Source organism: Emydura macquarii, unplaced genomic scaffold (assembly GCF_026122565.2).
Source record: "Emydura macquarii macquarii isolate MOO-44397 ecotype Brisbane River unplaced genomic scaffold, CSIRO-AGI_Emac_v2 contig_3113, whole genome shotgun sequence".
Classification (NCBI taxonomy): Eukaryota; Metazoa; Chordata; order Testudines; family Chelidae; genus Emydura; species Emydura macquarii.
Genome location: NW_027133250.1, coordinates 1902547 through 1926218, shown reverse-complemented (window position 1 = coordinate 1926218; position 23672 = coordinate 1902547). Strand labels below are relative to the sequence as shown.

Genomic DNA, 23672 nt, shown 5'->3' with positions numbered 1-23672 from the left:
TCCCCAGGGCCCCATTTCAGCTGGCAGCAATAAGCGCCATTGGCCCTGCCATGGTCCCCAAGGGAGGGATTGTCCTCCTCGGAATCCGAAGGGGAGTCCGGTCACCTCCCCCAAAAGCACCACTTACCAGGTGAGCCAATGTTGGGTGTTGCCTTCTAGTGGGACTCTGGCCCCAAAGCCAATGGCCGACCCAATGGCCATATTGGAATCCATAGGAGGATCCCAATGATGCTAAGACCCTTTACCCATCAGTCATCCATGGCCACATCCGAGAAGTGGTCTGTGGCACTGACTGCCCAGGCATGGGATCCAGATTTGGAATCCAAGCCTGGCGCTGAATCTATGGACCCAGCGGTAGAGGCAGGTCCTGGGGAGGAAGATGTCAATGGCCTCAGCGGTGTCAATGCATCGGTACTTTCATTGCAGTCCTCGGGTCTGTCCCAAGAGATAAATCAGTCAGTACAGGACCTCCCCTTCGAGGACAGTGCTCTATTTTCAGAGCAAATGGATACCAGGCTTCATGGCCTGAAAGATTCCAGGGCCACCTTGCGTTCTCTCGGCCTGTATGCTCTTCAGACTTCTAGGAGGCAGTTCTGTCTTCTGCAGCTGCCGCCCAGATTCTTCTTCGAGTGCTTGCTCATGTCGATTCCATTCTAGGTGTGAGCGCGCCTCCGTGCACAGTTACTGGAATTTTTTTCTCTTAGCAGTATTTGTAGGGCCGGTTGTGGCACCCTCTGGAGCCCTGTGCACATGCCGCAGTATATCAGGAACCGCTGGCCCTGCACCCTCTCAGTTCCTTCTTTCTGCCACTGACGGTTGCTGGAATTGCGGTTGCTGGAATTGCGAGAGCTACAATTGTTCCCTTAAGTAGTCATTATCTAGTTCTAGTGTTGTTATTGTTTGTTAAGTACTGTAAATAGGGACCTCCGCCCTGGAGCGGGGCATGCCCAAGTCTTGGGTTTCAAGCCCTGCACTACCTTCCCACTTAGTGACTCCCACGACAGTTGCTTAAAGTGTCTAGGGGAATCACATAGAAAGGATAAGTGCAGTCCAAGGACTCAAAAGGAGAAAGAAATCTGCCTGAAGGCCTTACTGATGGAGGCAGTGCTGAGACCAGCCTTGGAGCTGTCTTGATCCATATTGGTGCTGAGCCCCACGTTGGTGCAGAGCGCCTCACCGGCACCAGAACCGCCGCAGCACCTGTCGTCTTCCTCTCCGTCGAAGAAGAGGCAGAAAAAACAGCGCTCTGATAGAGGCCTCTCCCCCACACCAAAGAAAACCAGGGATGTGGGGTCGAGTGTGGGGCCTCTATCAGACCAGCCAGTTGAGCCGGGTCAGCAGGAGTGGAGCTCTCCACCTGGGGCCTCGAGCCCACTGAGAGAGCCGCCCCCGACTCCTAGGAGTGGAAGGATGCATCTCCAACTGATGGTGCCATCGACACCAGAGGCATTTCAAGCGGCAAGGGACTTGATGGCCCTTCCTTTGCCTCCTATGCCTAAGCCTCTTTCGGTACCGAGAAGGGAGAAGACACCATCATCTAAAGGGAAGTGTGCGATGGGACCCTCCCAATGGCTACACTACTCTTCTGAGCCTCGGCATGCATCCCCACGAGCCAGGTTACCACGGAGAAGGTCCCTGCTGTCACAGCACCAGTCCCCGAGGGTGCGTTCCTGGTCCCCGTCTCTGGGACATCCCTGGCGGCCGAGTGTCATCACCAAAGACCATCTTTGACATCAGAGTGGTACCACTCTTGAGCTCCAGCACCGAGGACTTTGCACTCAGACAGCTGGCACCGATCTGGTTCCACGTCTCGGAGACGCTCACCAGCAGGGGGTCGGCATCGATCCCGATCCCAGGCACCAAGGAGTTCTCCCGTACCTACATGGTGCAGAATCCGGTCATTGGTGCCTGGACTTTTGCCTAGGGATGATCAACGCCATCATCGATCCCTGCCACTGAGACACTCATCTTCAGCACAGCACCGATCCCGCTCCTCTTCCTGGCATAGGTCCTCATCAACTCAGCACCAGTCCAGGGAGCAGCACTACCAGGCACTGACATCATGCTCCCCAATGCCAAGACGGCGTTCATCAGAGCACTACAGGGCTCAGGGGTCGAGACACCAGTCCCCCTCTCTGCAACATCATCCTGCAAGAAGGGAGTCAGCCACAGCCCCTCCATGATCTTCAGGGGAGGACAGACATACTACCACCCGCTTTGGTCAGTGCCATCTTCAAGGGTGCAGGAGCCAGGTCCCTGCCCTTCAGCTCCTGGTAGACCTCAGTGCCAGTGACTGGTGCAGGGGCCATATTAGAATCCCTGGGGATTTCCTGTGGCCCCAGGGCCGTACTCCTACAGGTCATCAGGGAAGCAATCCATGGTGCCAGTAGCCCTGGAGGAAGCTCACAGTTCGGTATTGAAGGTGGACTCCGAGCCCCGAGAGGGGACATCCACATCAGTCCCCCTGCAACAGGAGGAGATGCCGCCACCTCCTGTACCAATGCAGTCATCTTCCTCATCCCCACATGAGGCAGTCACAACTGGGTCATCAGTTCCGCTAGTCGACTTTCAGGCCCACCAAGAGCTTCTTAAGAGAGTGGCCTCAAACGCAGGCTTAGAGGCAGAGAAGCTCAAGGAGACCTCAGACAATCTCTTTGATGTGCTGGCAGCTGCGGTGCCGGCCAGGGTTGCCCTGCCAGTGCACGAAGAACTGCTCAAGGTGGTTATGGCCCTGTGGCAAACACCGTCGGATCTGGAGTTTCTGCATCTGACAGCGTGGAGACTGCATGGCTGAACCCTGAAGAACAGGCATGTTCATCCCAGGTTCAGCAAATCCTGATGGGCAGCAGAAAGCCTTCCGTTACAGCATCGCATCTTGCCAAGTGGAAAAGGTTCACCTGCTGGGCAGCATCCCAAGGAATTTCACCCCAACAGACATCAGTTCAGGCTATTCTAGATTACTCGCAGCACCTTAAGCTTCAAGGCCTAGCTATCTTTTCATTAAAGGTTCACCTGGCAGCCATCTCCGTATTTCACCCTCCAATACAAGGGAAATCAGTTTTTTCCCACACTCTGATGGTTAGGTTCCTGAAAAGTATAGAGACCCTCAAGTAACTTTACCCTCAATTTAGAGACCCATTACCCCCCGGGAACTGAACCTAGTTCTATCCAGGCTCATGGGACCCCCCTTTGAGCCCTTGGCTATCTATTCCTTGTTGTTGTTCTCCTGGAAGGTGTCCTTCCTAGTAGCAATTACCTCAGTGACAAGGGTATCTGAGATTAGAGCACTTACCTCAGGGCCACCGTACACGATCTTCTGTAAGGACAAGGTCCAATTGTGGCCTCACCCTGCCCTCTTACCCAAGGTAGTGTCTCAATTTCATAACAACCAGGACATATTTCTTCTAGTGTTCTTTCCAAAACCGCATGGCTTGGAAGAGGAACGGAGGTGGCACACACTTGATGGTAGGCATGCCTTAGCATTGCACATAGGACAGACGAAATCCTTCCGCAAGACCACACAACTTTTCATTACGGTGGCAGATAGGATGAAAGGCTTACCTGTCTCCTCCCAACAAATTTCCTCTTGGATACCTTCCTGCAGCAAGTTTCGTTACGAGCAAGCGAATGTTCCTCTGCCGGGAATCATCACAACCCATTCCACCAGAACTCAGGCTTCTTCGGCGGCCTTTCTAGTGCAGGTACCCATACAGGACCTCATATTTCAGTTTTCCACAGACACAGAGATTCCTCTGATCATTGTGGGCCAACACCATTATCAATTTACAGCACTACCATTTGGCCTTTCAGGCGCCCCAAGGGTCTTCACAAAGTGCACGGCAGTAGTGGTTGGTTACCTGAGGTGTCAAAGGGTACAGATCTATCCTCACCTCGACAACTAGCTTATCAGGGGCAATTCGCAATCCCAGGTCCAGTGCAGCTCAGTCTGTTACAGGCCACTTGCCAGGATCTGGGTCTGCTTATAAACAAGCAGAAATCAATTCTGTCCCGTCCAATGGATAGAGTGTATAGGAGCCATTTTCATCTCCACCCAGGCCTGGCCTTTTCTGTTGGAGCCCCAGTTTCAAGTCATGTTGGACCTCATGGCATATGTCCAAGGCCACCCCCTCACAACTGCACGGACATGCCTCAAGCTTCTAGGCCACATGGCAGCTTGTACTTATGTGATTTGACTTCTCAGGTCCCTGCAGTCGTGGCTAGCATCGGTCTACACCCCTGGCAGGCACAGTTTGGATATTGTGGTCATAGTTCCCGCACATGTCCTGTCATCCCTAACCTGGGGGACAAACCCTCATTCTACGTTGGAGGGGATGCCTTTCGAGGGGCTATCACCCTTGGTGACATTGATCTCCGACGCTTCAGATCTGGGGTGGGGAGTCCACCTCAATGATCTCAGCACGCAAGGACGCTGCTCTCAGGAGGATCGCTCTCTCCACATAAATCATAAAATCATAGATTAATAGAGTTGGAAGGGACCCCTGCTCAAAGCAGGAACAACCCCGACTAAATCATCCCAGCCAGGGCTTTGTCAAGGCGGGCCTTCAAAACCTCTAAGGACAAGGTTCCACCACCTCCCGAGGTAACCCATTCCAGTGCTTCACCACCCTCCTAGTGAAAACGTTTTTCCTAATATCCAATCTAGACCTCCCCCACTGCAACTTGAGACCGTTGCTCCTTGTTCTGTCATCTGCCACCGCTGAGAACAGCCTAGCTCCATCCTCCCTGGAAACCCCTTCAGGTAGTTGAAGGCCGCTATCAAATCCCCCCTCATTTCTTCCCTTCTGCAGACTAACCAAGCCCAGTTCCTCAGTCTTGCCTCAGAAGTCATGTGCTCCAGCCCCCTCATCATTTTTGTCGCTTATGGGACTTTCGCATGCAGAACAACATTCATATCATGGCCTCCTATCTCCCTGGTGCCAGGAATGCGCTGTCGGATCTCCCCAGCAGATCCTTCTCATCTCGTTACGAGTGGTCTCTCCACCCAGAGGCTGCTGCCATGATCTTCCAAAGGTGGGGAACTCCCCAAATGGACCTGTTCACATCCAGGCAAAACAGGAAGTGCCACCATTTCTGCTCACTGGGCGGGCACACCACGGGCTCTCTATCCGATGCCTTCCTGCTCCTACAGGAAGGGGCGGGGCACTGCTATACGCCTTCCCACCAATAGCATTGGTTCTCAGTGTTCTCTTGAAGATCAAGTGGGACAAGGCGAACATGATCCCGGTAGCCCTAGCGTGGCCGCAACAGCACTGGTTCAGCACATTGCTAGAGCTGTCAGCAGCACCCCATGGAAACTTCCACTCTGGCCGGACCTCCTCTCCCTGGACCATGGCCAGCTGTTGCACCCGAATGGCGTGACTGCTGCGTGGCTGAGTGCAGAAGAGCAGGCTTGCTCCATGCGAGTTCAGCAGGTCCTGAGGGGCAGCAGGAAACCTTCCACCAGAGCAACGTACCTGGCCAAATGGAGGAGGTTTTCCTGTTGGGCTTCAGACTGGAACCTGTCCCCTCCAGCCCTCACTGCAGGACATATTGGATTACCTGTTACATCTCAAGCAGCAAGGCTTAGCCCTCTGGTCACTGAAAGTCCACCTGGCAGCTATTTCGGCTTTCCATCCTCCAGTCCGAGTTAGATCAGCTTTTTCCCACTACATGATGATCAGGTTCCTGAAAGGCCTGGAGAGGCTTTACACTCAGGTCAGGGATACAGTACCACCTTAGGAGCTGAATTTAGTGCTATTAAGGCTCACAAGTTCCCCCTCTGAGCCATTAGCTTCCTGCTCTCTCCTGGATGGTGTCCTTCCTGGTGGCAGTTACCTCAGTGCAAAATGTTTCTGAGATGAAGACGCTAATCTTAGAACCACTTTACATGGTGTTCTTTAAGGGCAAGGTCCAGCTGCGTCCCCACCCAGCCTTCTTACTAACGGTGACATCACAGTTCCACGGTAACCAGGACATATTTCTACCGATGTTCTTTCCAAAACCGCACAAATCCAGTGAGGAGTGGAGGCTGCACACGTTGGATGTTAGATGAGCCTTGGCCTTCTCCATCAAAAGGACTAAACCTTTCTGCAGGTCGACGCAACTCTTCATCACCGTAGCAGGTAGGATGAAAGGCCTGCCGGTCTCCTCCCAGAGGATCTCCTTGTGGATAACCTCTTACATTAAGTTCTGCTATGAGCAAACAAGGTGCCTCCACCAGCAATTATAGCAGCCCACTCTACCAGAGCACAAGCCTCGTCAGCAGTCTTCCTGGCCCAGGTGCCGATCTAAAACTTCTGCAGAGCTGCTACCTGGTCTTCCGTCCATACCTTCGCGAGTCATTACACCTTCACCCAGCAGGCCCAGGATGACACTGGCTTCGGCAGAACAGTGTTGCAAGCAACACATCCGTGAACTCCAAGCCCATTTCCAGGGATACTGCTTGTGAGTCACCTAACATGGAATCGACAAGAGCAAGCACTCAAAGAATAAAATCCGATTACTAATCTTTCATAACTGTTGTTTTTCGAGATGTGTTGCTCATTTCCATTCCATGACTCGCCCTTTGCCCTGCCGTCAGAGTTGATGGCAAAAAGGAACAGAGGGGACACAGGGCTGGTGGCATTTCATATACCAACACATGAGTGCAGGGCTCCAGAGAGAGCCAGAGCCGGCCCTCCAGATACTACTAAGGCCAAAAAATCTCCAGCAGCTGTGCACGTGGGCAGGCACACACCTAACATGGAATGGACACAAGCAACACATCTCAGAGAACAACAGTTACGAAAGGCTAGGAACCATTTGTTCCTGCTGCCTCCTACAATGCCAAATGCACTGAACGTTTGCTCATCTGCTGTGGGCTTATCCCCCTTTATGTGTCGTCCCTGGCATTGCTTGGAGTGGCGCTGCCTGTGACTGGAGCATGCTAGAGTTACCTTAGAAGAGTTACGACATCGGGTCCCCTGAATCCAGCCCCTTCCCCACTTGCTTTGAAAGTCACATTCCTTCTATAACTTGGACTAATAAAGGTGTTTCCTTAGCAGCTTCAGAGAAGCTGCGATTGTGGCCTCAGCTCACAGTATTCCCAAAGCCATTGGCTTGCAACTCTTGACCTTGTTTACCTCCATATCCTTAGCCAGCTCAAAGGAAGTGTCTTTCTTCCTGCATTGGAGGACATTGCTCTCAATGGAGAGCTGCCTCTTGGTATTAATATTTATACAGCTCCCAAAGCTCTCCTGGCACTTGTGGGTCTCTTCCTGCAGTCTCTACAGGCAGCATACAGCCAAGGTAGAAATCAGAGATGCAGTGCAAACCAACTGTTTGAAATCCTTTCATCCACTTGCACTGTGTGTTTCTGCATTCAGGTTGGGAAAATACCTGGCTGGTGATCTTCGGAACACTTTATTCTCCTCCCCACCCCCTTGCACTTGAGAATCTTTGCACTCAGCCTTTGAGTTGAAGCCTGCGGAGCACGTTGGGTCTCTATCAAATTCAGATATAGTGCTCATGTTTATGAACATTTCCCCTAATAGAGAGTGTTAAACGCAAGTCTCCTTTATCCCAGCTTTTGGCAATCGAGCTGGCAAAGGAGAGAATACCTCCATTACCTTCTGGATCCTCTGTTGTCTGAGTTCTGGACTTTGCTACTGCAGTAGCATTCATGGCATTTCCAGCCTCCTTTGCCTTTCATGCATCTCTGAGTCAGTTAGTCTGTGGTAGGAATCAGCTATACTCTATTTTTTTTTTTAATTGTATTTTTTACCACAGTGGAAACCCCATTTTTGGAGCAAGTGAGACCAGGTTGCAGCTGTGCTAGAACTACAGAGCCATGGAACAGCTTATATTACAGCTGTGGAGGAGGATAGTAAAAAGCTATTTATTACCCCCTTCCACAGCTGCAGTATACGCTGTCCCATGGCTCTGTAGTTCCAACACGACTGCAACGTGATCTCACTTGCTGGGGTTGTAGCACAGTTTTCCCACATCAAATCTGGTGATTCCTGTGTGGGTTTTATTAATCAGTTATTTATAAAATAAATAACGTTTCCTCCGCGGCCATCCCTGCCTTGTCTCCCTGTGCTCTTGGTTAGGCTCTGTTTGGTTTGTGGGCTCATGAAGCAATTTTCTGAAGTTCTGGGGAAGAAAGTCAAGTCCCAGGAGGCGCACCTGCCCAGGTTTCAGTTCTCTCTTCTCTCCGGCCACTGGAGCGTTTTTTGAGTGGCAGCTCAAATAACAACTGAGCAATGTCTCTTTGCTGGCCCTGGGAAAAGTTGCTCTTGTAGCCAGGCTGGAAAGAGTGTCCTGTGATGGACACATAGCACAAGGCAATGCATCTCATTCCATTAACCATCTGCTTCTTAAGCATTTAGACTTAGCACGTCATTCACAAAGAACCGCTTGGGGACTATTGCGTTGGGCTCTGGGCTGGCGGAGCTGGCTCTGTCGTGTAGCGCCTGTGGATTCATTAACAGCATCTATCCCGACCGTTCGAGACCCTTGAACAACATGTGCACAGCCACATGCACAGCAGAGGGAGAGTATCCCAGGGCATTAGAGGCACTTGCTTAAGCTCTAAATCATCCCTATGAACATCGTATAACCATCCAGATCAGCATACCTCCCCCTCGTGCCTCAGCCTTTCCCCATGCCTGAGGAGAGGGAGAACCGAGCAGTGCCAGGGGGTCAGAAAATCCTGGTTGGAGGCGAGCTAGAAAGAACGTGAATTCCAATACTGCAGGCCCTGCATCGAGCGCACCCTGGTGGCTGCTCTCTCCCACGGGAACCAGGGAGGGGTAGTGTGATCGCAAAGGCCGTGTTCAGAGTCAACCATCATGGTACTAGCTGCAGTAATGTTACCTCCCTGCTCAGGACCCAGCCGCAGGGGAGGCCTCCTCCGCCTCCATTCGCGTGATCCTCTCGGAAGCCTTATCTTTAATGAGAACTACGGCCTGTTGGGCTCGGAAGTGTGCGTAGCACGTTATCGGCCCGTTGTGTGCATGCACAGAGCCCTCCTGGCAGGTCGAAGGGGACAGTGACTGACAGTGCTAGAACCCGCGTGACAGCAGCAGTGGCGGTGCTGGATGACGTGATCAGCACTAACCCTGGCAGGTGATAAGGAGAGCCCGGTGCTCTGTCTGTGTCTGGGGAAAGCCTGGTCCAGGCTCCATGAAAGGCCTGTGTCAACGGTGGGAAAAGCCAAGGATAGCCCAGCTGGGCCCTTGGCTTGAGGTTAGTGCTTGCCGCAAGGGAATGCCCAGAGTGGGCTCAGCCCAGCCCTGTGACTTTGGGTCATACCTTCCCCACTCAGAGCCAGGGGGAACTGAGCTGGACTTAACCCCTTGTTTGCTGGGGGTCAGGGAGTGCCCTTTTTCAGCCAGCAGTAAGGACACGTAAAGCAAGCAAGCCTTTGGAGCCTGAAGTGCCATACGGGCTCTGCAAGCCATCACTGGCTCTGTCTTCCTCTCGAGCAATAGAACCCGAGTGCATGTGGAGAGCAGGGGGATCGATTCACTCCCTGGCCCAGTCCCCCACCCCAACAGGGGGCGGAGATGGGGTCACTTCACATTAGTGGATGATAGCAAGGTGAGGGAGAGCGCAGGAAAGAACAAAGCGCCTTAACTCAGGCTGTGCCAAAGCTCCTGCTCCCGCCGCTGGAGCTGTGAGCTGGAGAAGGAATTCCCCTTCTGCATGGATTTTGGGAACACTTTCAGATCTTATTCAGAACAGCAGACTTTCTGTCCCTTGTCTGCCACTGGCAGACAAAGCCAGGTGCTCGTGAAAGCAGTAGGAGGATGTGAGAGGGCAAGCTGGGACTGGCATTGATGCTAACAAAGGAACAGGTAGTGCACACATCTTGGTATGGACCATCACTGCAGCTAAACTGCGCTGGAGAGCAGCAGGACTGAAACTGGCTAGACAAGCACCATGTTGCAGCGCTGAGTCAATGACCCCTTTCTCTCTGATTTCTCTGGCACACCATGCGGGCAGTATGGCTGTTGCTCGTATGTGTGTGTGCTGTATAGAATTGTACTATGTGCTGCATACGCCTTACTGGTTCTGATTGTAACTTGGTGCCTTACAGGTGAAACCTTTGTTCTGGGAGACGGTCTCCCAGGTCCCCTGGAACCTCGCCTGGACCCAATGGACTCTGCCTTGAACTCTGTCAATTCATCCAGTCCCAGCAGGCATTCCAGAGACTACCGCTTGCAGGGATACAGACATCTGCACCAGCCCTCTAGCCTCACTCAGGGCAATGCTTCTGCCTTGCGTAGGCTTAGTTCTGGGGGTAAGTCACCCCTCTAAGGCTCTTCATTTGGGAACATGGAGCTTTTCTAGCTCCCGTTACCTTTTTCTAACGTCAGCAAGGACCCGAGACTGGCCTGTATACTGTCAATCAAACAGGCAGCTTGTTAGACATACAGTTCAGCAGACGTTCTAGAGATGGATGTACGTTGGTGGGTGGAGTTGTGAGTGGATGATGATAGCACAGACCGTTAATGGTGTGGCTGAATAGAGATGTGGAGGTCAATGGGTGAATGGCTGGGAATGATGAGCTAGGTGACTAAGCTGTTGATGGATAGGCTGGGGTGTGTAAATTGAAGCAGTTCAGATGATGAATCGATTGCTGAATGGATGGGGATTTGAGGGGTGATAGCTGAATGGATTGGAAGCAGCTAGATTGAGGAGACCTCGCTAGGTGAGTTATGAATGAGGACATACGGGGCGGATGTGTGGGCAGATGGGTATGCATATCAGCCAGCTGATGAATGCATGAGGTGAACCTAGCTGGATGGGTGCTTGTAGATCACTAGTGATGCTTCAGTTATATTGTGATTTGTCAAATTAATGGTGTGTGGGACAGGCGCAGCCAAGTTGCCAAATGCAGTAAATTAGCGTGTGCCAAATCCATCTGTTTGTAATGAAATGATGTGATTGTGTGTGCATGACATCACCAAGAACGTGAGAGTTCAAACTCGCAACAATACAGCACACTTATGATTTGGGTCCTCTTGTCCATGGCATTGTGCACAGCTAACACTGACCCCAAGTTTCGAGATGCTCCGGGTCTGTGTCAAGGCAGCTCCCTGAGAGACAGCCATGTAGATGAAGCCCTTGAAGGGGGCAGAGTGCACAGAGAGGCTGCAGCGCAATGGAGAATTGGGTGCAGCATGTGCAAACACAAAGCAACTCAGTTAATGGCATGTTAAGGTTGCATAATTCAGTGCTCAGGAGCCAGGAAAGTGAGTGCTGAACATTCAGCCTTCAGGCTGCCTGCATGTGGATGTTTTCAGGCCGGCTTTAATTCAAGGGACCCAGGTTTTAAAATACTGCAAGTGTAGCTGCATGTGCCCTTAAGATTAGCACTTATCATATTTACCAGCTGCGTCATAGTCTAAAGTGTTGCACTCACCCTTTCCTCGGCATTTCCTGACCCTGGAGTGCTTAACCACACAAGCTTTTTTGTTGCTGTAACACATTTGTTTGTATTTCTTTATTTTTAACCAATGAACAGACCCCAGTTCTCTAATGGACACCAGTTAGTAAAGGCCAGCTTGATAACCCTAGTAGGCATTGGATGGTCCCCTGGTGTCTGTGGTGTTGCATTGCCACACCTGGGCACATCATTTCCCTTAGAAATGTGCAGTTTAAGGGATCATTACAATGCACAAACTCCTCCTTCCCCTGGAGCTTTGCAGCTCCCTTGTCCCTCAACACTTAACTTTTCTGTAATCAAAAACACTAAGTCAGTGTAAATGGCAAATGTATATATATATATATATATATATATATATATATATATATATATATATATATATATGGGGAGAAACAAGGAGGCTGAAGGACTTGAGCAGGCCGTGGTAAGAGGCAGCAATGAGGCAGGGTCCAAGGGCTGATACTTTGCCAATCCTCCCAATGTGGGTGCATGCACATTGTCTCGGTGCACGCCTCCTAGTGGGGTGAAAAATCTGCTTTACTTGCCCAGGGAACCACTTTCCAACACTCGTTATTCTGTAGAACCGAACCAGCATTTTCCGACCTAGCAAGGGCACTCAATGAGCACTGGGCCAGGCCAAGGATCAAACCTCTGCTCTTTTTGACACAGCTCTGTTCAGATCTTTAGAGAAAATCTATTCCCTTCCCTCTCCCATAGCTCAGAAAGAACACAAGAGGTTTTGGGGAGATGTGCAGAATTCTTTATCTTCAGGAAGAGGCCAAGGGACGAGTCCTGCTGGGAGCTGAGTGCTGCCTGAGAAGGCTAGTGGTGTTGGCAGCTTGCAGCAGCACCCACTGTGTGAAAGGAGCTTCCCAAGCACACAGAAAGATACAGTCCCTGCCCCACAGAGCTCCAAGGACAATGCAGAGTGCAGGAAGCGGGTATAACGTAGGAGCAGAGTGATTGTGCTAATGACAGGCTCGTTGTTTATGTTCACTGTCCTTGTTCTGCCTTTGTTTAACAAACGTGATACCTTCTCCGTCCTCTCTCTGTAATTCAGCCCCTTGCCACCCCATCCCACCAGTTCCCGGGGGCCTTGACTTGATAACAAACAAACAATAAGTAAGGAGGCAGAGTTATGTGAGAAGGCAAGAAGCCTGAAGTTGATTCAGTGGAGAAGGGAGCCAGTCTAGGCATTCGGGGTGGGGGTCAGTGTGGTAGGCAAGGAAGGTGATCTCACCAGCCGGGCTGAATGACTATCAGGTTGCAGTCATTGAGAAAGGAGATGGCGAGGACATAGAATCATAGAGTTGGAAGGGACCTCAGGAGGTATCTAGTCCAACCCCCTGCTCAGAGCAGGACTAACCTCAGCTAAATAATCCCAGCCAGGGTTTTGTCGCAGTTTAAAAACCTCTAAAGATGGAGATTCCACCATCTCTCTAGGTGACCCATTCCAGTGCTTCACCACCCTCCTAGTGAAAAACTTTTTCCTAATGTCCAACCTAGACCTCCCCCACTGCAATTTGAGACCGTTGCTCCTTGTTCTGTCATCTGCCACCACTGAGAACAGCCTAGCTCCATCTTCCCTGGAACCCCTTTCAGGTAGTTAAAGGCTGTTGTCTAATCCCCCCCTCATTCTTCTCTTTTGCAGACTAAACAAGCCCAGTTCCCTCAGCCTCTCTTCATAAGTCCTGTGCTCCAGCCCCCTAATCATTTTTGTTGCCCTCCACTGGACTCTCTCCAACTTCTCCACATCCTTTTTGTAGTGGGGGGCCCAAAACTGGACATAATACTCCAAATGCAGCCTCACCAATGCAGAATAGAGGGGAATAATCACTTCCCGTGATCTGCTGGCAATGCTCCTACTAATGCAGCCCAATATGCTATTAGCCTTCTTGACAACCAGGGCACACTGCTGACTCATATCCAGCTTCTTATCCACTGTAACCCCCAGGTCCTTTTCTGCAGAACTGCTGCCTAGCTCGTCGGTCCCCAGTCTATAGCTGTGCATGGGATTCTTCCCTCCTAAGTGCAGGACTCTGCACTTGCCCTTCTTGAACCTCATCAGATTTCTTTTGGCCCAATCCTCCAGTTTGTTTAGGTCCTTCTGTATCCTATCCCTACCTTCCAGGGTATCTACCATTCCCCCTAACTTCGGGTCATCTGCAAACTTGCTGAGGGTGCAATCTACCCCATCCTCTAGATCATTAATGAAGATGTTGAACAAAACCGGCCCCAGCACCGACCCCTGGGGCACTCCGCTTGTGACCGGCTGCCAGCTAGACATGGAGCCATTGATCACTACTCGTTGAGCCCTATGCTCTTGCCAGTTCTCTATCCATTTTATAGTCCATTCATCCAACCCATACTTCTTTAAGAAAGACATGTCAAGAAAGAGGATGTGATCAGTAGTGGGATGAGCAGCAGAAAGGCCAGGTAGGATGAGAACAGATACAGGCCAAGGGGAGGTTGTTGGAGACCTTGGTGAGCCCAATTTGAGGAGAGGACAGAAGCCAGATTCCAGAACGGAACGGAACAATGATGCATTGAATGAGTTCGGAAGAGAAAGAAAAGGGAGAATGGGGCAGGACTTGAAAACGCAGATGGGAACAAGGGACGGCATTCTGAGCCGAGCACTTGGGGAGTTTGAGGGGAAGGAACCAGGGAAGAGTCAGGCAAGGGAGGCAGGAGGAGATGGGGGTCACAGGGACAGGTAGAGCGGGTTGGAGGAGGGGAGCCTGCGGCTGCGGGGTGGGCTGGAGGGTGCTGTGCTGAGCCTGCGAGACAAAGGTGGTCACTCAAGCCTGGCAGGGTGAACTCCTGGCATGGTCTCTGCCAGTGTTTCAGAAAGGGAGAGTGAGAAACCAGGGAAGGGGAGTAAATAACAACTCCCCGCCACTATCCGCGCCGGCACTGTGCTGCCGTCAGCCTTCACTCCCCGCCACCGGCCGTGCCGGCGCTGTGCTGACATTGTCCAGAATGCTGATGCACTAAATGACTGTTTCTCTCTTTCTGTCCCACTCTTCAGGCTCCGATAGGTACCTAGGACCTAGAGAAACCTCCCGGCTGAACAGCCGAGACCCTTCGTCCTGGACGGTGGAGGACGTGATGCATTTTGTACGGGAAGCTGATCCACAGCTGGGACCCCATGCCGACCTCTTTCGAAAACACGTAAATATAGCCGTGTGTATGTCCAGCTGGAGGGCCAGATTCTCCCCTGGTGTAAATCGGGGTGCTTCAGTGATGTTAACTCTCAGTCATAGAAAAGGAGACAGAAAAGCCCAGTTAGATGCTCCAGTCCAGCTCTGCAGCCAGCACTGGGTCACCTCCAGTGTACGTTGACTGGCATGTTAGCCGAGGTTTGTGATAGCGGCCTCACTTCCCTTCTGCTCAAAGGTAACTCCAGTGCTGTGAACATCTCCGGGTATTCCCATGAGACACAGGGCAGAGTGTCGACAAGCACCTTGTGCCGCACTCCAAGGCTGTGAACGTGTGCGGGCATCCCAGCTCTCCGCTCTCAGCTGGGATTGGGCCCAGGCTCTTCCGAGGACTGTGCCCTTTCTTACCGACTCACTCTGCTGAAATAGTTCAACCCTGGCACCTTAGAATTCAGCTCCCTGCAGGGACAGGTGTGTCCCTCACAGTGAATCCCACTGAATGACAGTGAGTTGCTGGTCAAAAGACCCTCCCTCCCCACAGGAGAGGCTGGATTGGAAGGTTTCAGGTCTGTATGTCTTGGTGTCTGTCTGTTAAATGTAGAACGCCTGCGGTCATTCACTAAGTCGGCTGCACAGTTAAAGTTACAAGAAGGTGGAAATCCCAGACATGAGGTTCCAGGAAGCACTTCGCTACTTTCCGCTGTCGTTTCCTGTCCTAAATGGCAACGCGGGTGCAGCCAGACCGTGCCGCGTGCAGACTTGAACCTGCGAGGTGCTGAGTGCCCTGGCCGTGCTCCAGCGAAGCATTTGAGCACATATCTAATTCCACGCCTGTCTGTCGTCCCACAGGGAGTCCGTGTCTCTATTCACATGCTTACGGCTCTCCTGGAATGGGGCTGGGATGCCCAGCATCTTGCTGACTCAGGCCTTGCGAGCCCTGAGTGCAGGTTACTGCTGGAGGTTGAACTTCTGCATCTCCTGACTTTTGGTGATTTTTTTTAATCTGTGCGGTCTTCATGAACTCGCCAGTGAGGGAGGCACACTGGCAGTGGCTGCTGCTTGGCGGGAGGCAGTTTTTATCAGGTGACAGTACAGATGGCTCTGAAATGGAAGATACTTTTTTAATCACGTGAGAAGAGTGCCTGGTGCTTTACCCAGGGTTAACGCCGCAGCCCCTGGGTCTGCACTTCAGAGAGAAATGTAGTGGACAAAACAAGTTACCATTTGCAGGATAGTGCAGGTTGGACCGAACATTTCAGAGACTTCAAATCACAGTAGCTGTTGGGTTGGTTTAGGTTGTTTTTTGTTGTTAGAGACTTTTCTGTATGTGTTTCAGTGAGGCACCTAAAATCTCCCCCATGGAAACGGTCTCCTGACAGCCTCTTGTCCCGTCAGAGCTCCCGGCCTAGCCTGGCCAGGGAATGTCGAGTGATGTCCTAAGGCAGGGGGCCATTAATAAACGGCTACATTAGCATTGCCCACTGAGCATGTTCTTCAGTCACTTAGAGCCTCGGGTTCCCACCTCCGCGGGCTCAGGGAGGGTTTTATCCAGCTCAGGTTTCAAGCTTCAGGCACGTTTGACATGTTCCTGTTCAGGAGACGTGGTCTAGGACTTGCTGGCAATGTGGCCACTAGCCGTCCTCTGCCTCCAGCTGGGGGAGTCACAGGAGAGTGAAGTTTGCTCAGACTTTCCAGAAACCTGCCCCCACCAGGCAGAGACCTGCTGTTTGGGGGGCTGAGCGTTTGGTCCCCGAGGTTGCTGCCTGGAATTAAAGGTGTGTAAATGGAGGGTTTTTGGCCCCACTGGCGTGAGTTCACAGGTGCAGGAGCTCATGATGCTGTAACATGACTCAGCACGGCCCAGGTGCCTCTCTGGAGCACAGTAGCACCCGGGATGGTTTGGGCCTTCGGTTTCAGGGAAGAAAGTAAGTGCCTTTGTACTGCAGGCTATTCCTCTGAGCTCCGCTTGGCACTGGGGGAGCTTTGGGGAAGGACTGAAACCCCTTTGCCCGCTACCCAGGAAGTGTTCGATTCTGCTGACTGTCCTTAGCCTCGCGTAGGGGTAGCGTGGGGCGTGTGCAGTCATCTCGGTTGTTAGGACGTAGCAGATTCTTCTACTGGGGGAAGCTCCATTACCACACTCCTCAGCATCCTACCGCCTCTCCAGTGCATGCCTGCCAACCCAGTCTGCCCACTGCAACAGCTGTGGGAAGCCTTGTGAGCAGGCTACTCAAAGGCACGTCCCTTTGGAGACAATAAATAAAGCCAAAAGAAGGAGAAATTGGGGAGGACAATGGGGAGGTTAAGGCACTGGACTGGGAATCAGGAGACCAAGGTTCAATTCCTGGCCGTCCCACGCAGCTGCTGTGCGACCTAGGCAAGTCACCGTGCCTCTGTTTGCTCGCTGCTGAATGGGGAGGGCAGCCATTGGCTCCCGTGCACGGGGTAGGGTGAGGCTAAAATGCGGGGTGCCTGTGAAGTGCGTTGAAATGCTGGGTGCAAGGTGCTGCAGGAGTGCAGGTTACTGCAGTTAAATGGTCACCAAAAATAAACCCGTCCGAGGCATTAGGCCCTGGCTGACTCTGGCCTGTCTCTTGGGCAAAACTGCCTCAGAAGAGCCCAGCTTTTTGATCCCATCCCAGGACAGACGACGTCTCTCCAAGTTAGGGACAAAAAGATTATCGGACAAAGCCCGTAAAGTAATTCCTTCTACTCATAAAAACAGCACACATCCAAAGCCATGGCAGGGATGGACTGTGGCATTGGCACACACCAGGCTCTTCCGTTCGCCTGCCTTGTGGGAGACCTCAGCATAGCTGTTCAACGAGTTTCACAACAACATTCCCCTTTGTACTTTCAGGGGCCATTGGGGGCATCTCAGCCTTCCCTCCTCCTCCCCCCACTGCACCATGCCAGCAGGCGTGTCGAACCGGCCAGGCCTTCCCCGAGAGCGAAGGGAGACGTCAAAGTCCTGGGGTTTAGCCCAGACACGAGTCCCCGAGCCGTGGGGGCCACTGACATGTCACTTCCCTTCCCACTGGTAGCACCCACCCCCACCTTGCCCCCACAGCGCTGGCTGACACAGACAGGGAGTGTGTCCAGCTCTGGGTGTGGTTTGGCTCTTGCAGTCGGCAGATTCTCTTCCCTGACGTCCTCCTCTGACAGAGCGATGGCGACACGGGCGCAGGAAACTCGTCTTTGTCTCCAGCCGACTTTCACACAGGCCTGAGGCTGCTCTTCACAGGGAAGAGCCTGGATATCTTTGGAAACAGCTGGAAATAAGGAGCAGGAGTCAGCATTATGTGGGCAGCCAGCTCTTCCGCTAACCCCGGGGGCCGGGGCCCACAGCTGAGGAAGTGTCGATCTGGTGCGTGCCCAAACAGTGGGGCTGTGCCGTGGCAGCCCTCAGCCCCCCAAGTCACCCCTAGCAGATGTGCCTCAGCAAACCCTCCCTGTTGTCTGAAGAGCCCCTGCCCGGTGTCTTGAGCGTCCTTATGACTCCCTCCCAATACTCCCGTTACATCAAGGCAAAGCTCTGGGGGATGGGGGCAGATGAGGGTTTAGCAGCTGCCATTTCCTTGTGGGACCGAAGACGGGGTGTGCGGGGGAGACAGGCAGGGATCCACTGCTGGGAATGTCCTGCTCCTTTGGGCCCCGTCTTTCTCCTTTCTGAACGGCAGCCCTCCCCCGCGGCGACGCCACCTGAGCCAGTGAGGGCACTGTGGGAGTTGCGTGCCCGGGGCTGGCTCGTTCTCCTTTGGCACGGGGCGGGGGTGGGAAGGATCCTGCCCATGGGAGTGGCTGGGCTGGGGGTGCACACCAGGGTTGGGGGGAGCTGTGGGGCACAGTGTGTCAGGTGGATGCAGGGGGTGGCTGAAGTGCAAGGGGCTGACAGACACTGCTGGGCTGGCTCAGTCAGGAGTATTCCCACAGGGTTAACAAGAAGATAACGCACTGCAGGGACAGGAGAACCTGCCTGGCCCCACTGCCAGCGTCCGTTAGTGCCCCCCACCACAGTACTGTCCCCTGGACCGGGGGAGCGAGTTCCAGAGGTGCCCATGCTAAGCCAGGCGGTGATTTGGGGCTAATGATGGTGCCAGCCAGGGCTTGTGGGGCAGAGCAAACCTCGCTCACACTGACCTTCTCTTCCTCCCTCCTGCCAGGAGATCGACGGGAAGGCCTTGCTCCTTCTGCGAAGCGACATGATGATGAAATACATGGGGCTGAAGCTGGGCCCGGCGCTGAAGCTCAGCTACCACATCGACAAACTAAAGCAAGGCAAGTTCTGAGAGGACTCTTTGTGGGACAAGCCCTGGCCACACACGTGCGCGTCCCCCTGCAGACTGGTACGCATGCATACACCGCAGGCAGACACCTCCCAGAAACGCCTGCAGATCACTACATGGATCCCGCCAAACACCCTCCATCCACCCCCTCCTTCCACTGGCAGGAGCACAGTGGGCACGTGAAAGGAGACAGACAGACAGACAGGTTCTCCTGGGGACCAAACAGAGCTCGACTCATGGACATCCTGATGCAAACAGAAGAACCCTTTCCTTGCTCCTCAGTCTGCAAAGTCCAATCCCTCTGCACCACAGGGGGGAGAAGACACGCTGTGTTGACAGCTCTTCAGCGCCCTGGCTTCTGTTGTGCTGGATCCTTTCCCTTTTATTCCGCTGCAGGAGTGTGTGACTTTCATGTCATTCCTCTGCCCTGGTTCCCTTGTCTCTCCTGGCCTGTCTGTTCTGGCTTAGCCTTGTTTCCTCGCTACCAGGTGGACAGCTCTGCTGCAGATCCTCCAATGCTGGCATTTTCCGCCCCTCCATGCCAGGCTGGACTGGACAGGCTGTGACAATGCAACTCCTGGAGTTGCAAATCCACTCTTAGTAACACAATGGCAAGCTTAAAACAGTGTCCACCCTGTGCCCGGCCTTCTGTGAAGGGCTGTGTGCGGGGGACTGCAGCACAGAGCATGGGCATGCAAGCCTGCTAGTCCTGCTGTGTGGACAGAGCAGCCTTTCCTCGTCCTCCTGCCCGGGGGTCTGTAGCTGGACGGCTTCCCCGTGCTGGTGATGCCAAGGTGGGAATTTCTTTGTATTTATTTCTGACAAAGAGGGATGCTCCGCAGAGGCAGACACTGAATGGACTGAGGCCTTCACAGCTAGCGCGAGCTGTGGGCGAGGAGGGCTGGGCGCGCTGTTGTATTCTTCTCTCTTTTTAAGTTGTCATCTGTTTAGGAAACAATAATGAAATGTTTTTGTACCTGTTATGAAATCGCAACCCTCGGAGCTTTTTACCAGCCGTGTAAAGGTTCGTCTTTCCAGATGGTACCGTTAGAAAGGCCTGGCCTCGCCATTTCGTTCTGTCACATATCAGCGGGTTCCCACTGGCCCTCTGCCAAAGCGGGGTGTGACGGGGGCGCTGGCTGAGACAGCAGGATCACAATTTCTGGGCAGGCCGTCCCTCTCTCTGCCCTTCCTGGGGCGTGTCCCAGCTCTCGACTGGCACGTGTGTGCTTGTTTCAAACCTTGGTATATTTATTTGTGACGGCACTTGAGCAGTGACCCGCTGTCCCACCTCTGAGTTGCTGCAGCTGCAGAGAAGTGAGTGGGGAAGGACCTAGCCAGGTGCCCCACACCTGCCGTGGGGCAGGGGCCTGCTCCCTAGGAAGCCAGTGGACACTTTTTCATGAACTCACAGCTGTTAGAGCCCTGCCATGGACAACAAAGGCTGCGAAATCCCCGGAGAATCTCACTCCCTGGCATGCGACAAGCAGAGGGCATGAGCCAGCCCAGAGGTTATGCAGGTGCTTGTGTCCTGGCCTCCTCCCTACGCTGAGTGTCTGCATTAACCAACAGGGCAGGATGTCGGGAAATCTCCATTGCAAGCACTTCCTTCTCTCCTCCTCCCCGGCCCCCAGTCAGGGGCTCCTGTGCAAATGCACCGGCTGTGCAAAGGGCTCACCTGGTCAGAGTGCCAAGCGTAGTCGTGCTGGGTCCGCTTTGCCCCTCAGAGGAAATCTGAAAGAAAATCCAGCCGTAATAAAAGGCTGTTTGTAAAACAAGATCTCTGCTGACATCCCAGCATCTGTCCCCGGCGCCCAGCACAGCGCAACGAACTGGAGTCCTCATGGACTCGTTGGGTGTTGGCCCAGGAGCCTCTGCCCGGGTTTTCACATTTCCTTTGATGCCGATCTCCAGCTGCAGCCAGGCCTGTCGTAGGCAGGTCCCAAGTGCAGGTTCAGCCAACGCTCTCCTCTGCACTTATTTTATGTTGATTTGTTTATAAATAAAAGAATAACAAAGTTCCTCATTGACTGGCTTTGTCAGGTGGCTAGAGAAGCCTAGATGTGTCTGCTATTGCAACGACCCCGCTCACGGGTCGGGCCCATTGTATGGGGCTGTCAGCCCCTCAGGAGCCTGGAATCTCCCCACCCCCAGGTGAGGAGGGGGCCTCTCCCTGCATGGCAGCTTCTCCACAAGGGAGGCCTCTCGCTACCCCTGGAAGCTGGTTCTGCCGGAGGCTGCAGCCGTGTGTGGATTAGAACAAGCCATTGCAGCCTCTGGCCTGCCCCCACTCCTCCCTGACTTGTACATTAGGCTCTGCAGCATTTACACCACAGCAGCAAATGCAACGCAAGGCAGCTGCCTGGCCAGTCCTGTAGGTCGTCTCTGCTCGAGGTCTCTGCCTTCCACGCAATTCCTACAGCCAGAGACGTGGCAGCCGCTCGTCTGACTCCAGAACCGAAGCTCCTATCAGCAGATCATGATTAATCCTTGGTAACTTTCAAATGACGCCAGCCTCTTTGCTTCCCCTCTCCCTACGCCTGCACTTCCCTGCGTCTCCATGGCCAGGGAAGCCCTCTGTGGATGGCATCACTGGGAATTGACAAGTGAGCTTAGTAAGGAGCCGCTTGTTCCCAGCCTGAGCGGTGAGCTGGGGTGTCTGGGAACGGGCTGGGGTACTTACCGCAGTGGCTGGCACGTGCTTTCCTGCTTTCTTCTCCCCCACGCTCTGCTGTTGTGGGGTGGGCCCAGTGAGCGAGTGAGTCTGGGCCAAGGTCGGGGCTGCACAGGGAGCTCCAATCCCAGAATTCAGTCAATTTACAGGCGGCTCTTTCCACCGAAACCAACCGGTCTGTGTCTGGCCACACGCCCTTCTGCATCCTCCTGCTCTGCAGGCTCCCAGCACCTCGGATGCTGCAGTCAGTGCACCTGCCCTGCTCGGCTGCAGACCCTCCCTGGCCGTGCCCAGTCCCTCGTAAGGGGCTGGGTGTAATTAAGCTCGACAGCGTCGTTCAGGGCATCTCCCTGCTGGGATTTCATCCCCAAACCCTCCGTGCACACGGCCCTCCGGTGAGGGGCCATGTGCCCCAAGCGCTGCCTTGCTCACGCTTTGGGCTCCGGGTTCTGACATCCCCCTAAATAAAATGCCATCCCCCAGCCTCCGAGCGGCCCTAGCTTCCCACCACACCGGGGCCTGTCTGGGGCGTTTCAGCTGCTGAGAGGGTCTGCACCTCGTGGTGTCGCAAAGGGGGGGCTCGCTCTGGGGGCGGTCGGGAGAAGGGATTTTGCACACACCAGCAGAAACCGACAGCCTGTAACAGAGCCAGTCTTCGCTCCGGCCTTGCCCCCGCTACCCCGAGCCCAGGGCCTGTTACAGGAGTCGAGCAGGATCCCCAGGCTGTAGTGACAAGACGGGCACTCGGGGAGTCAGCCAGGGCCCAGCCGAGAACCCAGGAGCACTGGCAGTGGGGGCTGTGATTGCAGGGCTGGGTCACCTCTCCCCCGGCAGGGGCGTGCGGTGCTCTAGCTGGGGGCACTCCGCTGGTAGCCCCAGTGTGAGCAGCAGCAACCCCCCTTCCCCCTCCCCGGGGCCCCAAAATCCTCTTCCTCACACACGGCTCTGATCACGTTCCACCGTTCTGCCCCCTGCATCCACCCCAGCACCCGCCCCTCACCCCACACCTGCCTCACCCCTACGCCTGCCCGCTCGCTCTGCTGCCATCCGTCCCCTCTGGATCTGCCGCTCCTGCCCACCTCTGTGCCTGTTCTCATATGGCTCCAGTCGCCACTATTTGCTGTAGCTGTGCTCCCCCCGCCTCGTGTTCTTGGGGAGCCGGCTGGGACTGTGTGTTCTGTTGGGCAGAGAACTGGGGCGTTATCTCTGGGGCTGCACCCCATGTGTCCCTGCATCCCATGGCCTTAGGGAGATGGGGGTCCCTCGGTCACACGCGAGATCCACTGGCTGTCTCCCCACGTACAGCATGGGCTAAAGGACCTTGCTGTGAAGGGGGCTGCCCACAACTGTGTCTTTGACCTACGGGCTGTCTCAGACTTCGCGGACAGGGGGAGCATGAAGCCACCCTCCAGTCTGGCTCACTGGGGGAGCAGGCAACGTCCTTCCACTTAACAAGAGTTGAACCAAGAGAAGCCCTGGCATAGCCCACATGGGGAGGGCCGAGCATGAACTAAGGCAGGGAGAACGAGAGGGGCTCCGGAGGCTGTTTGCAAATGCAGACAGTGGGGCTCTGGGTGGTGCAGCTGCGTGTGCCTGGATGGAGAAGCAGGCAGGGCCAGAAAGCCCGAAGAAAGCAAGGGAAGCTGTGGGTGTGTGGCCCTGGGAGGAAGCCGAGAGAGAGAATCTTGGGACACAGGACTGGTGGAAAGCAGGCGTGGATTTCTGACCAGGCACCTGCTGCTGCTGTTTGGTCCTGCTCTGCTCTGCGCAGGGGAACCGAGCTGTGTGCGTTCTTTGTAAATAAACAGGATCGCGCCAAAGACCAGGCCTGGCTCCATTGTCCATTTCGCCTCCGAACAGCCCTGCACAGCGGCTAACCCCGCTGCCACGGGGCACCAGCCAGGCTTTCAGCCAGTTCTGCCAGGTGCATGGAGCGTGACGCTACCCTCTCCCACTAGCCTGGAGCCCCTCGCTGATGATGCTCAATGACCTCACAATCCAGACACGGGGTTTAAAGCCATCTCCTTGCTCACAGCAGCATCAGGCAGGGCAAGGAAAGCCCTGGCCTGGCCTATTCCTGGGTTCACACCCCGGGGCCCTTGGCAGGGTGACCAACCCTG

At 54.0% G+C, this 23672-nt stretch overlaps 1 protein-coding gene across 3 annotated transcripts in view; it reads left to right on the top strand.

The window, feature by feature from the left end:
- The window catches only part of SCMH1 (Scm polycomb group protein homolog 1), a 116246-nt gene extending 95347 nt beyond the window's left edge, over window positions 1-20899 (top strand). For all 3 annotated transcript variants that reach the window (XM_067530708.1, XM_067530706.1, XM_067530707.1), the window contains 3 exons: window positions 10082-10285; window positions 14463-14605; window positions 18756-20899. In XM_067530708.1, the coding sequence (XP_067386809.1) occupies window positions 10082-10285; window positions 14463-14605; window positions 18756-18881 (473 nt within the window). In that variant the 3' untranslated portion in view covers window positions 18882-20899. The remainder of the gene's footprint in view (window positions 1-10081; window positions 10286-14462; window positions 14606-18755) is intronic.
- The last annotated feature ends 2773 nt before the right edge of the window (window positions 20900-23672 follow it).